The sequence below is a fragment of the Pelodiscus sinensis genome, chromosome 1 (assembly GCF_049634645.1).
Source record: "Pelodiscus sinensis isolate JC-2024 chromosome 1, ASM4963464v1, whole genome shotgun sequence".
Lineage (NCBI taxonomy): Eukaryota > Metazoa > Chordata > Testudines > Trionychidae > Pelodiscus > Pelodiscus sinensis.
In genome coordinates, this window is record NC_134711.1 from 189,963,847 (window position 1) to 189,981,880 (window position 18,034).

The following is an 18,034-nucleotide window of genomic DNA, read 5'->3' on the forward strand; positions in this document are numbered from 1 at the left end:
ACATTGGAGGCCAGACTCAATGGTGCTCTCTTTGGCACTGGATTCAACTGTCCTGACTCTTTTTGATGAGAAACCTGGTCTCTGAATGGGTGCCACATTATGTCCTTTATGAGGGAAGGGCCCTCTGTCTGGCTTCTGGCACTTATGTGCCACCGGAGATGTTGATCAGTCTTGTTTCTGTGCCATTGAATGGCAGTGCTGAGGGTCTCAAATAGTAGAGTCATTCTTCAGCATGGTGTCTTGGACAGAGGCTGGGGTCCTGTTCACTGAGGTGGTTGGTGCCGTACCCAGGTGATCCTGGGGAATGGGATAAAGTACAGATTCCATGAGCAGCTGTCTCAATTGGAATTCATGTTCTTTCTTGGTCCTTAGACCGAATGCTCTACGGATGTTACAGCATTCTGACTGTTGTTTTTCCCCAAGACAGTGTAGACAAGACTCATGAGTGAGGGTTAGAATAAAGTCTCTCACCCCTTACGGAACTTAAAACTAACTACAATTAGCTAACAAATAACTAAAACAGAGAATTAGAGCTGTTAAGGGAGCACTTGCTAAAAAAGCGAAATGCATTTCCAATGCTTCCATGGACAATAAGAAGAAACTGAAGGGGTGGGGGGTCTGGTTGGCAGGGTGAAATATAGAACACCATGAAGGTGCCACTCCAGGGGGTTCCACAGCTGACCTGATGGGAACTGCTAGAGGAAAAAGAGGTCCCAATGTCCAGGCACGTGGCATGCACACATGACTGCAATGGACATGAACAAGCACTCGATGAAGAATTGGGTACATTTTCTTTAACCCTGCAGACTTCTCCCCACTTTCAGCCCCAAACCCTAGCCCTTACTTAACCAGATATTCAATTAGATACAATACTGCTTAAGGATGAACAAAACAAAACAATCTTTTTTTGGGGGGAGAGGGCTCAATTAGATCTTTACATTTCAGTCTCTAGAAGGTGACAACCAGTGAATCCCAGCTCACTGTATACACTACTTCCATGCTTACCTCCAAATTGGAAAACAATTACATTTTATGGCTGAAGGGTTAATCATATTTACTTTTTGTGATTTCCCCTCTATTGAGATACAGTTGTTAAAACCCAGAACCATTACTGCACAAAACACACCGCCATATGGGAGTGCTGAGTTTAGAATGCAAATTCTGGATGGTGCTGTATTTAGAAATAGTAGGAGAATTTCAAGACCACAGTGTTGCAGGGTGCTATGCCAATTTTAGTTTACATTTCATTGTATAAACATTTTTTCATCTCTGTTTGGTAGCCAGCAAACAATTCACTTATAGTTTTCCAGTTTTTTTTTTTAAAAACTGTCTCATTGTCCAATCTATTTCAAGACTGTTCAAGTATAAATCAATAGCTGTACATCTGCTGTTGCTGCTCTGTTTGAACTTGCTGCTGTCCTGACTGCTGTTGTATTTGCTGTGATGGGGGCTGCAGGACATCGGTCTGAGGCACTGCCCTCCATGTCAATGGATGCTGCTCTGCAATCTGGTTCCCTAGAGGAGCAATGGAGTTCACCAGGGTTGTCAGGTTTATAAAATGGGCCACAGATTGGGGATTGGCTGCCTCGGGCTGCGGCTGGATCTGAATATCGTTTTGGCGATTGTGCAGCATGGCAGAACCACTGACAGTATCAAATGTCACAGTAAGAATTGAATTGTCGAGCTGTAACTGGCGTTCAGGAGTACTAAGGTGGCCCACAGCCACTGGCTGGAGGTTTGTAAATTGGGTTCCGGCTGCTGTGGTAATCGGGGTGACGGTAATATTTGTCAAACCAACAGAACTAGAAGGGGCTGTGACGTTTGGGTCGCCAAGGGTCACCACCACCTGTGGAAAAACAGAAATAAAACCTCAACCTTTTATTTGGCTCGCTTTAAAATAAAACAGGTTAGCTGGTTGCACACCATTCTGGTGCCTCTATTGCTGGCCATGGATAGCATGCAGAAGGAAATCAGAATGCTGCCGTAAGTATAAGAAAGCACCTAACAAGCTAGAGACAAATATAATATTAATAATGATTCACTGAATTAAGTTTGCAAGCATAGTTTCAGCTAGCTGGTGGAATTCAGCACGTTAAGAGGTGGTGGCACCAAAGACTTTAGTGGCAATGGAGGGGATTAAACAGGCCCCTCTTCCTCTCCTCATCTTTGTGTATCTTTTGGAATTGGGATTTCTACCTTCAGCGTTAAATCCCTTGCTCACTCACCTTTGCCTTTAGAGTTCCATCAGCATCAATCCCTGTGGCAATGTCTGTCCAAATGGAAACTCACCTGCTGAATACTTTGTACAGCTGAATTGGTTTCGTCTCCCACATTCCCTGTGAATTCAGCTTCTTTCTCTGTGTATTCACTGAAGGCAGGATCCTCAGGCACTTGCACTTCCTCCTCTTCGCCTGGCTTCTGCTTTCTCTTATGGCCACGTTTAGGAGCTTTCATCTGCCTGCTTTCGGGTAACTCTCCCTGTTCCAGGGTTAACTCAGGCTACAGGAGCAGAGTTCAGTACAACAGAATATCACTGCTCAAGTCATTTAGCTCAGCAAAGATCTGAGAGTTTGTCACCAGAGGTGGGTTTGCTGACCATCCTCGGGGAAGACTACATGAAAATCTGGCATATACCAGATTGGAGGGAATGGTTTAGTTCCCTGTGATTAACTCTTTACAATGTCAGTACCCCACACTAAACAACAAAGCAGAGAGGTTACTAGCATCTCTGTATAGTGTTCTTGCACTGCCCACCAACCATGCTGAACACAGTTCAGATACTGGCAAAGGACTTACCCTTGCTTATGGTAGGCACGCAATTGTGCTCCTTCAAACTTTAATCCCTCTCTGCAATGTCTTTCACACTCATTCCATGTTTATTTCTCACCTGGCCCACACCCTCTCTTCTCTTTTACTCTGTTTTTTTTTCTTGGTGTTTCTGCTGTTCCACTCACTGCACCATTGTTCAGTGCCTCTTTGAATTCCTCCCGTCTTCTGCTCGCTGAACATAAAAATTATCCCTCATCCTCACTTTGTTCCCCCTAGAGCTTTGACCATCCTGTCTCATACTACTCAAGCTCATTTGCTCCCTGTTCCTCTCTCTGAGCGCTTAACAACCCTCTTTCCACTTCCTTCTCCCACTCTTCTCTGAAGTCCTGGCTCAGCTGAAGTCAATAGGAGCTTTTTCTCTTGACTTCACTAAGGTCAGGGCTTCACTTGTTTTCCTTTTCAGAACCCTACATCTGATCTGAACACATTCTCCTCTTTGCTGTTCTCCCCGTTAACACACTTCTTCCGCAAGGCCCATAAAGCCCCAGCTCAAACCTGTCTTGTGATAGTCTCATCACCACAGGTCTGCCAGCCGTGAAAGCAGAGATCCTCTTTCTGATCTTTTCAACACAGAGCCAAACACACTGGCAGTACTGATTGGCTTAATAATAATGCTTGTTAACTCTTCCCACTTTCTGCTCCATTTTTTTTTGCATTTACTCTCTGGCTTCTTTCATGATTTCTATAAACAGAATGTAAACACAATCCCCACTGGAGTGTCTAGGCACTACTGTAATAATAAGCTACAGTGTTTGAGCGAAGTTTTCAAACCTGTTTTTCCAACTTCAGAAAGACATTTGTTCATCCTCAATTAAGAATAAGCCTGTGACAAATGCAAAACATTTGCCCATAGTGCAACCAAGATCCTGAATCCAACTCCTGCATTCATAAACATGTTTCAACTGTATCTAGGATAGCTCACCAGACATTCAGCGCCATGGAACCAGCATGTGAACTGCAAGGTCCCAAAGCCTCAGAAGAAATGAGGACTCTGTTAGGATTAGTTTACCTGAACAATCCCAATAGATGAGGCATCAATGGTGGTAGCTTCTGGGAGCTGCTCTAAATCGTCAATTCGAACTGAAAGAACCTACAGATAAACAGATTCTGGTCAGCTTGCTAAATTATGGTCAGTACAGCGCATATAATAGCAATGGAGGTAGCCACTGACAAATAACACAGTACAAGATCAGGCAGCCCAACTCATTTTAACTGATTTGGTTAATCAAACATAATGGGTTTAATGTGTTTCACTTTTATTGATGATAATCTTATCTTATAATCTTCCTTCCTCTCATTGAAATCACAGCAACCAATTCCATACCATTTAAATGTAATAAAATCTCACTGGCATAAATCTTTTTATGGAAAAAAATAAGCACAATATACGGGACCTATTTTGCAACAGAAACAAAGTGACCACACAGTTTGAAATTTAGTTTAAACATAATAGCTGCTACAGTCCATATTTTTTCCTTACTTTCTAGGCAGATGATAACTCATTAAAACTGAAGAATTTCAGGAGAAAACAAACCATCCTTTTTCTGCCCTGATGCCTCAGTGAGCAACAAAAATTGCAGCGCCCATAAACTATAGGTCTCTGAGTGCAGTGTGTTCCACTGTATGCAACAAGATCTCTAAATCTCAGTTCACGGAGGACCAGAAACAACCAGCTCTTCACATTTCAGGAACTTTATTATGCAGCTTGGTTTTAATACAAGAGAAAGAGCCTTGTTTTGCCTCTTATTTTGTTTCCCAGCCTTCACAGGGAAACAACAGAGATCAAGGGAAAACAACAATAATGATCTGTGGTTTCTAAATTAAGAGGAGCAGGTCATGTTTGAGCTAGACTAAAGAATTCTAAGGGAAGACATGATAGCTGTCAATAAACATGTGAAAAGGCTGCTTTAAAAGGAAAAGAAATCAATCATCCACACCTGTTGATAAGGACAAACTAGAAAAATACAGTTAAGATGCAGCAGAAAAAAACCCCACAGTTGAATTAATAGTAAAAAGGCACTATTAAATGTTTATGAATCAGCTATTAGAAGGAACATAGAGGGGCAAGGTGGTTGTGGAATTGCCATTAATGCAGAAAAATCAAGCTCAGCACAGACATTTGGTCTAGAAACAACCAAGATAAATCCTGCCAGAATGCAAGAAGGAGTAACTAGATGTTCCACTTGAAGTCACAGCTAAATCAAGTCAATTTATAAGCCACAATCCATCTGCCATAGATCTCACCTCTGGATGTTTGCGCCTCATGTGTCGACTCATTGAAGCTCTGGTAGAAACCTTTGTTCCACAGAGCTGGCAACTCTGAGCTTCTACTTTATCGTGAGTTAACTGGATGTGCTTCTGAAGCATGTAATCGGTTACATACTTCTTATCACAAACTGAACATGTCCATTGTTTCCCCACTGGTGGCAAATAAAATGAAAGGAGTTAGCAGATACCCCTAAAGGTGAATATTAGAATAATGGATTAAGAACCATTTTTTAAAAAAGATTTAGGGCTGTCAATTTATCTGTATTAATGCCTGCAATTAACACAGGGCAGGATTAATGCGTTAAAAAAATTAACACGTTAATTGAAAGAGTTAATGCTGCGCTGCCCCTTTGAAGTGCAGTTCCAGTGCTTCAAAGGGACAGCGTGCTAGGGGCCTGGGAGCAGCTGGAGTCCCCAGCTGACCTGGGGCTCTGTGCAACACTGCCCCTTTGAAGCACTGGAGCAGCACTTTAAAGGGGCAGCAGAATGCGGAGCCAAGGATCAGTGGGCACTCCAGCTGACCCCAGCTCTGCGTTCCGCTGCCCCCTGAAGTGCCGCTCCGGCGCTTCAAAGGGGCAGCACTGCACAGTGCCCGGGGCACTGCATGAACTCCAGCTCACCCTGGGCTCCCGCAGTGCTGCCCCTTGGAAACGCCAGGGTGGCTTTTCCAAGGAGCAGTGCTGCATGGAGCCAGGGTCAGCTGGGGATTCCAGCTGATCCTGGGCTCCTGTGGTGCTGCCGTTTTGAAACGCCACTGCTGAATTTCAAAGAGCCAGCTGCACTGAGCCTGGGTTCAACTGAGGATTCCAGCTGATTCCAGGCTTCTGCAGCGCTGCCCCTTTGAAACGCTGCTGCAACATTTCAAAGCGGCAGCACACACAATTAATCACAATTCATTTTTTTAATCGCTTGACAGCCCTAAAAAAACTACATGGACTGACTCAGCATTGTCTGAAACAGAACATTAAACTGCTGTCTTCCGACGCACTGCATGAGAGCACTAACCTGTATGAATCAGTTTATGGGTCTCCATTGTATTTCTCTCACTAAACGTCTTCCCACAGAGCTCACACATGAAATCTTTGATCCCTGTATGGAGAGATTACATTGAACACTAGAGTGATAACAGATTAAGGTATCTGGTACATTTGTGTATCTTAGAAAAAATCAGTTTCACTAGTAACTTTTATCATAGTTTACAAAGGTACTGTAGGAAATGCAGATGCTAACGGCAGCTGGTGCAGTGGATGAGAAATGTGTCTCTAGGGATCAGAGTTGAAACACTAATTCAAAACAAAAAGAATATCCTAGACTCAATGGTCTATGTTAAAAAAACAGCAACAGTGGGCAGGTCTCTGCTCATGAGAAGCCCAAGTCTTCACATTCTAGCTTGCCAGGCATATTAGCAGAACCCTGAGCCTGTGAAAGAGCACTTCAAGTGATAATGAAGCCATTTAACAAGCATTGGCCGACCCTAGGTATATATTGTCAGATTCTGAATTTACTATATATTAGTTGACAGGGCCTCAGTTTAAAATGTACTTTATGATCTTTAGCAACACACCAATGAAATATCTTCAGAGACAATCATGTCTCTAAAAAATAGCCATCACCCCACCCCACCCCTGCACTGTCAGTGGGCATAAGGCAACAGGCCCTGCTTCCAAAACAACCATTTAACTGATTAAGTGGGACTTCTGCAGGAAGACCAACCCTCTTGGTTGCTTCACCTGTGTGCCTTTTGTAATGCTTCAGCATGTTGACTTTCTGCGCGAATTTCCGATGGCATTCCTTGCATTCATATTCCTTAATCCCTTTGTGAAGTTTCATGTGGTGACGCAGAGCATGTTTTGTCTTCATTCCTGCAAGCCATGAAGATGTAGCTGAAAACATGGTAGGAAAACTTATCCACATCACCTCCCACCCCAGAGTGATGAGCATGTTTCAAGCAGATGATCCTAACTTCATCCATAGCAGATGTTTACAAATGCCCATAGCTGAGCTAGAAACATTCTTTAAATAGTGGATTTTTTTTTTTAATCCAAACAATCAATGAAAAACATTTAAACAATAATTAAGGAAAGTAAGAGAAAAGCACAAAGAAGTGAATCTGACAAGCATTCTAAGGCACCATATTAATGTCATGCAGCATTTCCAATTCAAGTTTGCTCAAGTAGCAGTTAGAATAAACATTTTTTGCTGTCTCATGAATGCTCCACCCAGAAAGCAGAGTCAAACTGTGTTCTCTCTCTTTTATGGGATGCAAATACTATGGAAGTCAGACAGGTAAGCATTCCTGAAACAAGCAGCAAGACAGGAGTCAGGTTTGTTTGCTGCAGGCCAGGAAACTGAGGGATGTAAAATTAAGGCGGGCCCCTAACATCCTGATCAGCATGGTTTCCTATTCAAAATACAAGACTCCTATTACTTTGAGAACTTCTCTGATATTTAATGAAACTATTAGTTTTAATATGGGAAATGCAACTTAACCAAAATGTCTAATTCAAAGGCAATATCTGTACCTTTCCCACATTCCGCACACAGGTATTCTCGGATGTTGTCATGGACTCTCATGTGCTCTTTTAACATGTCCTTTCTAGCAAATGACTTTCCACACTGCTCACACGCATGACTTTTTACACCTTCAAAAAAAAAAAAGTTATTGCAATATAAACCAAATCCCTAAAGGGAAATGAGTGTGTTGCTAAAAGCTGACAAACTTTTGGGAATAGATTCACTGAGCAATAATTCAACTGTCTCCTGAATAGCTCCCCTCATACAAACTGTATCCCAAACTGAATTCTGAGAAATAGGCAAGGAAGAGAAGAGAGATTTTCATCTGAGTTTTGAAACAAGACTCAAGGAGGGAGGGAGAGGGAGAGGGGGAGAGAGAGAAGAAAGCTGCAGAGAAGAGTCGGATGATGTACCATAGAGACTTATGCTTCTGTGTCAACAGTGCTGAGATCGTGTAATGGGGCAGAAGAGTGAACAGTGCTAAGTAAGGAGGTGGGGAGACAAGGAACAAAAGACTGAAGACTGTTAAATACCAAGAAGCCCTGTGTTGAACAGCAGCATTCTGAAATGCTCAGTGGGGAGCCAGAAAACTCATTCAAGGATGGAGGGATGTAGCTGTGTCCTCTCCACCTCAGAGGAGATGGGAGCAGCCTTCTACACATGCTGGAGTAAGGAACTGCCACTCTGGGATGCCAAAGAGATGTAAGGAACTGCAGTTCTCAAAGTGAGAAGAAATAAATGCCTGGATGAGAATTTCAGCATGGATAAGTAGACACACAACATTTTTACTGGAGGAAAGCTAAATTATATAAATCAGGAACTGTCCTAAATCATGCTCTGCTATCATTCGCCCTCACGAATTTAGAATACATACACACTTTACCAAATTGTCCTACCATACACCCATCTAAATAGTAATAAGTGTATGGGCTCTTACTGTACACTACCATAACCAGTTTCTTCTTGACAAGTAAAAGTATGGCTTCAGAAGGCATCCCGAAAAGGAAATCTTTCATATTAATAATAAAGAAACAACAACATTTTGTTACCTGTGTGTATAAGTTTATGTCGTTCCAGATTCCCGATGCTGTTAAAAATCCTACCACAAATTTCACATGGGTGGATGTATCTGAAACAGCAAAGAAAGCAGATGCTGCCATTCTCTTTGTGATGGGACTATGTTTTCAGTAATCTCAATCAGCAACTGAAATTTGTTTGAAAAGATTATTACTGGAAGGTTTTTTTTGAAATATAAGTGTGTGGTAAAATAGGCTTAAATAAAGTAAGCCTTAAAATACATACAAGTGCATCAGAAAGTAAGTATGGCCAGGCAGTATTGCACTCTCAAATTATGGTGTGGTTTTTTTTATTTGATTACAAATATTTACTTTAAAACTCCAGAACTATTATCTGCCTATTTGTGTCCCTGCTACATATGACATGACATGTTGCTAGTCAGTGGCATATTTTAGCTCTTTAGTAAATGAGAACCTGATCTTGTAGCCCATAATGAGGCAAGAGTTCCCAATGGGACATAAGAACCTTGACTGTATAAACCTGAAATAATGTCAGAAAACATCAGCTACTCATATCATCAAAGGAACTGAAGAGATTTCTCCTGGTACCTTGACATTAAAGAGAAAAGCCAAGAATTTCAATGTGTACGTGTCTTTCTCTCACTAATCAAGCACCCCTATTTGCCACAACCACCAAGATCTTAAAAAAAGTAGTTGTTCACACAGTATTAGTCAGACATGTCATCTTACTTCTGCACGTTGGGATCAGGCAGGTTCTCCCGGTGAATGACCATGTGAGCGTGGTAAGTTGCCTTCAAGGCGAATCGTCGATTACAGATGCTACAACCATAGCCTTTCTCCTTGTGAACTTCCATGATGTGTTTTAGATACTCCTTCCCTCTGCCAAAGGTTAGCTGTGGAATGAACCAATTGTGAATGCATGGGAAAAAAGTCTCTCAGGAAACAGTAACCAGTTAATGTAGTACTGGTATCTATAACACAAACAGCCAATAATCAAAAATACTATCTGACAAAGCATACAGGGAAATTTATATTCCTTCCTGGATCATGTTTTATCACTGAAAGTATTAAGCACCCCCTCAGACCATCAGAACAAATGTTCCCTGTAAAGTAAACCTATAAAGGACACCCACAACTAGTCTTTCCATATGGGAACGTAATTTGGGTTACTAGTTCAGGCTGGTGCTCCCTTGCAGGTAGGGGCTGGGAATGCTGAAGAGGCCATTCACTCAACCCCTGGAGATGAAATGTTTCACATCACTCAGCTAGAAATCCTCTTATTGTTTCTGGCCCTGAAGGGAGCTACAGCCAACCTCCCTTATCCATCAGTGCACCAGACCTGCAGGGACCTACATCTTTTGGACTCTTGGTATCTTCCTCATTTCACACGGGAAGCAGAAAGGAAAGAAAGAAGTTGTCTCCTTGTACAAAGGTCTTATTTTGCTGAGAGCTGTCAGCCCTGGTAATGGATGGTTCCATTTGCCTAAGCCTGCAGGGCTGTTTGGCACTAGAGCAGAGACAGAAACAGCTCTCTAACCTGAATTGGAGGAATACTCGTATTTTGAAGCCTACACTATCAGGTTGTCACAATTGGCCCAGCAAAATGGGCAGCCTGAAGAGTTATCACAAAGCACCTTTCCCAGGTGGTTCGCTTCCCAGCTCTTTCCATGGTTCTAAGCTGAAAGTGAGGAATGTCACTGCTGAGGTCACACTTCTTTATGATGGCTATTTGTAGGACCATAGCATTTAGAGTAGGGATGTGAAAGATTAACCAGTTTGGCTGGAGCACCTCCCTACCCACCATGGGTAGGGGCTGCTCTGGTGGCCCAGAGCAGCCCTTCTCTGTGGTGAGCCTGGGTGTGTCTTTTTGAGGTAAGCAATAATTCAGTCAGTTCAGCTGTCTCAAACAATCACCTCTTTCAGTGTTCAGGCAGTACAGTCTCTAGCTACTTTTCCCAGAATACAGAGTCTTCAGGATGACCTTTCCACTTTGGCCATGCCATGCACACGCTGCTTTCGACTTCCAAAAGCCCTGTCCTATGATGACCATCTCTTCCTCCCACAGTGGATGGCTGAGCCAAGTATACTCCAGAGATCAGGAATGCCATTCCATTAGCATTCGATGCCAGGGAAGAGTGTGGCATCTTCTCATTGCTACTAACTCTTGTTAATGTGGGAGTGCAGGACCAGGGTTAGGTTGTAGTCTTGAATCACCCAAAATTGTGCTGCTGCTAGACAATCAGATTGGTGCTCTCTCAGCTTATTTTCAATGTTCTTTGACATTTGGATTATATCAACTTTTTCTTTGACAGAAAAAACTACACACACACATTTAGTTGGAAAGGAGGATTTAAAGCTACCTGGCACCTTTTGCAGCTATACTTGTGAGGCTCAGAATCTGCACTTTCATCAGAGTTGTCATCATTCTCCTCAGATGAGATTCCGATTTTACCAATGAACTCTTCCCTCTGGTGATCATCCATTAGTGCAATGTCCTACACAGAGTGGAGAAGGAGATTTCATCTTATTTAGATCTAATATTAAAAAGTTACAGCCTCAACCCTTCCCACATTGATTAATATACAAAACCAGCAATAATAATGTGAGTCAAAATATTCTCCGATATAATAAAGTCCCTGCCAAAGATACGCTTATTATTTGAATATTAGTGAAAATAGGGACTAAATTGCCGCAGTGTTAAATCCATTCTGTGTTAAAGAAGTTGCACCATTCCATTTAACCACTCGAGTCTTAACTGCATTTCAGACAGTTCAACAGCCACAGGCAAGTCATATCCCCCAAGCGGATCCTGTAAAGCTCCAGGGACTCAGAGAGACTATTTCAGTCATGCCTCCCCTTCCTTTCATAATTGCTTAACAGCCCTGTAGCAACTATAGCAATTGCTTATATGGAAAAGAAACATCAAGAAAATACTCAGTATATTTTAGTTGCCTTTTAATGCTGCTTAGCAGCAAGCAACCAAAAGGAGGAGCAGCAGCACCATGCCTGCAGACCATCAGCAGATGTTCTGTGGATCAGTGTGACAACTGCCTTAATAATAATCCTTCTATCCAACACTCACAGCATCTTTCGCTGAGGAAGGAATCATACCAAAATTCACTTAATGAACTCAACACCCCAGAAAGGAGGCACATGCTCTCATTGCTTTAGGGGAGTGAACTGACACACTATGATTATGTTTCAGAGCCAGTCTGGGACCCAAACTAATCTGCCCCCCTGACTTCCTGTTATCATTAGACAACACCACTTCTATGTAACCTCTCCATTAATGTTTAAAGTGATGGCTTCCTAAATTCTTCTACTTCATAGACTTCTCTTGCCATCCACAGGGTTGAAGATAAGCTGAAAAGGTTTTACATTAAAAACAAAACACAAAAAAAACCACCACACTTGTTTCTGAGATTCCAAAGGCCAAATTCTGGCTTGAACCAAAGAACGGATATAACAAATGCCTAAAGCAGGGGTGGGGAACCTTAGGCGTGGAGGGCTACCTTTGGCCCCTAAGGCTCAGTACTGGGGAGCCCATGCTAGTGCTCCAGACACCCACCTGCAGGGCTGAAGCACACAATACCTACTAGCCTAGGCCCCCCTAGGCTCTGATGTGCAAGGGGAACGTGGGGAGCAGCTTTCTCCTTCTCAGTCAGGGGCTTCTCACTTTGCTTCTCACTTGTGTGCAGCCCCTGACTGATTTTTCTATGGGTCAGTGGCCCCCGACCCAAAAAAGGTTGCCCACCCTGGCCTAACGATATGTACATACAGGGCAAAGCAATGCATGTAATCCCTCCTGTGGCCAGCATAATCATACCATCTTAATAATTTCTAACAGGTTTCCAATAAAAATACAAGAGAATGCCAGGGCTCAGAATATTAACACAATACCTTAAAATGGACATGAATGTGATCTCTAAGCACATCCACTCTGAAAAATTTACGTCCACAGATTTCACAGGTATATTTCTTGTCTCCGTGTGTGAGGAGGTGTTTGTTCATATTACTCCTGCATGAAAATACCTAGAATAGAAGAATTCTGAAGAATGTTTTTCATGTCATACTTGAGGAGGCATCTGAGCTGCTCATGTTCATAACTTAATTTGCAATTAGGTACAGGAGACATTTAACACTCTTCTACTTGTTCCTGAGCAAGGTAACCTATTGTCTGTTTCAGGCAAGAAAAAGCCCCCATCATCCGTTCCAGCAACAACAGCTGTTAATGAAGTGATGTATGCATCAGTAATCACTAGGGATATCAATGAGTAGTCAACTAGATGATCAACTAGTAAGCCTAGGCTTATCGGTCAATCTTGTTTACTACTTGCATTCCCCCCCCCCCCCACATGCTGCCTCTCTATCACAGGTGGGGTGTGTGTGTGTGGGCAGAGGCTGCTTCTTGGTAGCAGCCCCTGTCCATGGGAGGGGGGGCACAGGGGATGAGGGAGTGTTTGAGCTCCACATGGACGGAGGCTGCTCTTCGTCTCCTGGAGCTTGGACCCCCCATGGACAGGGGTTGCTGCCACCCCACGCTGCTACCTCTGTATCAGAAGCAGCAGCTTAGGGCAGCAGGTAGCCAGTCTGTGAGGGGAGATAGTTTTTAAACTGGATCCCCCTGCCACCTTGTGAGTGGGGCTGGGAGTGCATTGGCTGCTGGTCCCGCCTCCAGGAACTATCGAATAGTCATGTAACCTCAAAGATTTCATGCAGTTACACGACTACTCAATTACCCGATATCTGACACTTTGCTATACCCAAGTAAAATAAGGGATGTTAGATGGCAGGTAACAGAATAGGAGACTAATTGCATGAATTCTTAGTGGTTACTCGACTATTCTATAGTCCCCAGGGATGGAGCCAGCAGCCAGTGCACTCTGGCCTCACTCCCGGGAAGCCCCCTGCCACCACATGCTGCTGCCTCTGTGTTACAGACAGCAGGGCAGGGTGCCAGGCGGGAGTTGGTCTGCAAGGGGAGTCAGTTTAAAAGCCAGCTCCCCTCACGGACTGGCTGCCTGCCGCCTCGTGAAGGTCGGGGAGGCTACTGCGAAGCAGCCTCTGTCCACAGGCAGTTTCAGTCTCTGTCCACGTGGAGCTCAGACCTCTCCCTCCCCGAGCCCCGCATGGAGAGGGTCTACTGTCACAAAGCAGCCTCTGCCAGCAGCAAGCCAGGGCACTTCGCAGCGGCCTCTCCTGGCCCCCACCACTGCTGCCTCTGACAGAGGCAGCTGCACAGGGGGAGCGAGGGGGGAGAGGGGCAAGCAGCACTGCGGAGCCAGTGCTGGGGAGCAGCACCTGCTCCTGCTTCCTCCACCCTCGCTGCCTCTGATACAGCATGCAACTAGTCGAGAAGATTAACCAAGAAGCCTAGGCTTATCGTTTACTTGACTACTTGCTCACATCCTACTGCAAATCACATCTTAGAAACAATAGCTAAGCCAACATTCACACTAATCTTGCAGTGCATATTTTACCACCCTAATATCACATTGCCCAGCTCTTGACCTCCATCACTACACCACACATTTTCAGTTCTAAAAACAATTGCTCACAAAAGTACACATCCAGCTTCTCTCACTCCAACAGAAACCCTTCACTACAACCTTAGCCAACTTAAGCGACTGTATTAACAGACAAATCTGGAGCGTAACAATGTCTAACTAGTCCTCCAAAAATATGGACTAGGGTTTTGTTTAATGCTGCTTTCAGTTAATCCTTTCCTCAGAAGGTTGGCTAGAGAGCATTTCTTGGTGAGCCTGTAGTGAGCACTGGAGGATTGCTGGAGCTTGAATATAAAGATTGAATATAAAGCTCTACCAGACACAAACTGGCAAAAAAGCCTACCTTCCCACAGACAGGGCATCCTGAGGGTTCCTTCTTGTAGCGGACCATGTTCTCTGTGTTGTGCTCAAAGTCTTCTCTTTTCACACGTCTCACCCCTTAATGTCACAGTCCCCACCAAAAAAAATAAAATAAAATAAGCCATGTTTTACACTCCAACCCGCATGCCTTCATAGTTGAATACACACTGTTCCTGTAAAGCACGGTGATATAGGGGAGTGTGGCTCTAGGTGTAATGTTGTCTCTGAATGAATGTTTAGTTACAGCGGTGAAAGGGATCTTAGAAATACAAGAGAGGCCTGCTGAAGATATATTTTGTTTTCTTGTTACTGTACCAATATTACCATGCAAGAGACGTGTAAGTAAGTCACTTTGATTATTTGTTTCAGCAAAGTCTACCAGGTGCTATTTGCTTTATCCATGATAATGACGGGTTAACCTAGAACTCTTTTAGCCAGTCAATCAGATGCACTAAATGCATTGCCACTCCACCTTTGGCACTTAATGTTTTACAAAGACCACTATTGCTGCCCCTGCTGCTATCCCAGGAAGAGAAGCCCAGTCTCAATGACAGAATAGGGAAGACCCACTGTCCCACAGCCACTCAAAGTGGGGAATGGGGCCGTGACATGGTGGGCAGGGGTCTCTCTTGTTGCCTAGGGCTCAGAATGTTTAATTTTGCCCTGCTTCTAAATTACCTTTGATCTTGTCCCCAAAAACTACTAGTGGCAGTTAAAAAATACCCAGATTTCATGGTATGTTCTCATTTTAAACCTCCTCTTTGGGGCTGCCATTTCCTTCAGAGGCAATGGTACAGTTATCAAAAGGTGCTGGGCACCTGGAACTCCCACCAACTTCAATGAGATTAATTAGTTCTCAGCTCTTCTGGTCTGGTTTCTTAAGTGCTCTAAAATGTTGTAAGGCAACCTCACTGTGCCACACTCACAACCGTTAAATTGATGGCCATAATCCCGTATTAATCTCTGGACTGGGTCAAGCTACACAAGATCAAACTATCTAGTTTTTAAATGATACCCAGCATCCTCCGAAAACCAATGCAAAATGATTTACTTAATTTCACCAGCCAGCTAACACTCCAAAAGTGACTATCAGGTTCATGCCAAGTGTACTTACCTTCCATGTGTCTCCTTTGATGATCCAACATGACGTCCTTCCGGTAGAACATCTTATTGCAGATTTCACATGCAAATTTCTTATCCCCATGCTTCTTCTTGTGTTTTGAGAGGTTACTGTTCGTGGAAAAGAATCTGAAACACATCTCACACTGGAATGTTTTGTCGTCTGCAGGTAATGGAAAGCAAGCCATTATTTTAAAATGAAATGGATAAGAAATGCACTCTCTTGTTAGATCTAGCATTACAATGACTGGATTTATTGGGAGAAGGAATGAGAAAACAGGTGAAGATGATTGCAAGGTTGGGAAACACCAGTCTAGAAGTCCAGAGCTATCAATGGCAATGAAGAGGACAGGAAGCAGAGATAGACTGAGAGGAAAGATACAAAGATTAGTTTTAGAAAAAGCAAATTGGAGAATGGTGATGGGATTTCTGGGAGGAGATATCAGAGGCAAAACTGGGGATGTTAGATTCGAAAGAAATAAAATTCAGTACATTGGTGGAATTTTTGCTGTACAGATTGCCTTAAATAGTTTTCAATGATGAAGTAAGTTTGTTTTTACAGTGCTGCTGGACCTTGAGGAAGGTGAAGCCTGACATGACTATTCTTCCCTCATAGTTGGTATAGCAATCAATTATCATATAGCAGACTTCACCTGGGGGACCCGTTGGCCATGGCTCAATAGTCCCCAAAATCCTAGGAAGGCCATGTCAGGAAATCTGAGGGCCTATGAGTTGAGTTACAGATGTCTTCTACTGGTGTTTCTCAGTTTTTCCCAGCCCAACAAAGGGGAAAGGAAAGGGAGAGGTTCAGGGACCCAGTCCCTGGTCCCAGGAAAAGTGGGAGGAATTTCTCTGGCCCCTCTTACTCATACGCCAGACCAGCTACCCCTGGGCCATTTCCTACCTCCCCGTTTTTTCTCTGTTTGGGGCAGGACCACGTCACTCTGCTTCCCTCCCCAAGGAAGGCTGCCCAGATAGTCAATTGGTGCTTCCCAGCTCCCTTAGCAGCGTCCAGTGATTCCCCCTTGTCAGAAAGAAGAGGCGAGAAAAAGAGCTTGAACCCCTAGCTGTTAGGTCAGATCTCAGCCACAATCCAAGACTCTTCCCCTGGGGATTCCTCTGTCCCAGAAGCTACCAACCAATTGGTTTCATTCCTGTAGACAGTCTTTTCTTCACTCTCCCCCTTTTAAACAGGTGCTCCAAATGAAGGAAGTTCTACAAGTGCTGAGAGGCAGGACCCTCTTGGCTCAGTACTGCACCATTATTTTTAGTCTTAGTGAGGGGTCTGTACAGCTCCATCACATTTGGGAAATTAACAAAGCTTGTTCAAGATCGGAGAACATTGGTAAGTAATGGTCACCTGTTCTGCAGTTGTGGAATTCCAATGCACTCTCTATCCGAAAGGCCTTTTCACATGTAGCGCATTTGTACCTGTAGTCGCTGTCGACCTGAGGATTGCAAACATTAAACAATTAAAAAAAAACAGTACAAGAGGGAAAAGTATCACAAACCATACACAACAGAAAGAGAGCACTTGCACAATTCTAGGCTGCTTTTTTATTTTCTTACAGCCATTTCATTTTCTACAGATTTTTTGGTCAAAACATTTGAGTATATTTCAGTGCTGAATTCAGACATTTTAAATTTCAGACCTGTGATTCTGAACATGCTGCAAAAATTATGGTGTTGTACTTATGCATGTATGTACGTGTACACACACACACACACACACACACACACACACACACACACACACACACACACACGCTCTCTCTGCTCTAGAGAGCACATACAACAAAAGATAAGAGGTGCAAATAACTAGAGAGGACAAGCAAACAAGACAACAGTGAAACAATCCTACTTAGAACACAGAGCAGCAGTCAGAGCACACCTTTAAATCCTGCCCTGAGTGTCCACGTAAATCTGATTCAGTGACAAGGCCTTGGAGGTAACAAATGCCTGAGTGCATTTCCATAGGTAATTCATACCAGGAATCCATTCACATGCCCTAGTCATCAGCCTAGAACTCACAGCACCTTTTCACCTCCTCGTGAAGAACCATCTGGTTGTTTCTACTTACCTCATTTCTGCTGTGTTTATATGAAACATGTTGCTTCAAGCTCTCTTTCCGGCTGAACAGCTTTGCACATTCTTCACATTTAAACAGTTTGTCACCTGAGGAATCCATCCAGACAAAACAGAGTGAGTGACTGATGGAACCAACTGGGAACTCCACATGTAATAACTAAAAAATTGTTTAGCTTGTTCCAAATTTGGACTAGCGATCTGCTGAAACATGAGCAGATTTAATAATTAAAAGCATTAATTCATTGATTTTTTAAATCAGAGGGGACCACTGTCATCTGATCTCCTGCATAAAACAGGACATAGAACTCACCC

At 43.4% G+C, this 18,034-nt stretch overlaps 1 protein-coding gene across 7 annotated transcripts in view; it reads right to left on the bottom strand.

Annotated features, from left to right (window-relative positions):
* Positions 1 to 1,142: 1,142 nt before the first annotated feature.
* PRDM15 (PR/SET domain 15) overlaps positions 1,143 to 18,034 on the bottom strand; it is a 47,779-nt gene continuing 30,887 nt past the window's right edge. For all 7 annotated transcript variants that reach the window (XM_075912181.1, XM_075912168.1, XM_006130526.4 and 4 more), the window contains 15 exons: positions 17,715 to 17,809; positions 16,995 to 17,082; positions 15,630 to 15,797; positions 14,499 to 14,593; positions 12,549 to 12,680; positions 11,009 to 11,143; positions 9,378 to 9,541; positions 8,661 to 8,740; positions 7,620 to 7,739; positions 6,828 to 6,959; positions 6,103 to 6,186; positions 5,074 to 5,249; positions 3,839 to 3,919; positions 2,290 to 2,499; positions 1,143 to 1,846 (listed from right to left, as the gene is read on the bottom strand). In XM_075912181.1, the coding sequence (XP_075768296.1) occupies positions 1,370 to 1,846; positions 2,290 to 2,499; positions 3,839 to 3,919; positions 5,074 to 5,249; positions 6,103 to 6,186; positions 6,828 to 6,959; positions 7,620 to 7,739; positions 8,661 to 8,740; positions 9,378 to 9,541; positions 11,009 to 11,143; positions 12,549 to 12,680; positions 14,499 to 14,593; positions 15,630 to 15,797; positions 16,995 to 17,082; positions 17,715 to 17,809 (2,237 nt within the window). In that variant the 3' untranslated portion in view covers positions 1,143 to 1,369. The remainder of the gene's footprint in view (positions 1,847 to 2,289; positions 2,500 to 3,838; positions 3,920 to 5,073; positions 5,250 to 6,102; positions 6,187 to 6,827; positions 6,960 to 7,619; positions 7,740 to 8,660; positions 8,741 to 9,377; positions 9,542 to 11,008; positions 11,144 to 12,548; positions 12,681 to 14,498; positions 14,594 to 15,629; positions 15,798 to 16,994; positions 17,083 to 17,714; positions 17,810 to 18,034) is intronic.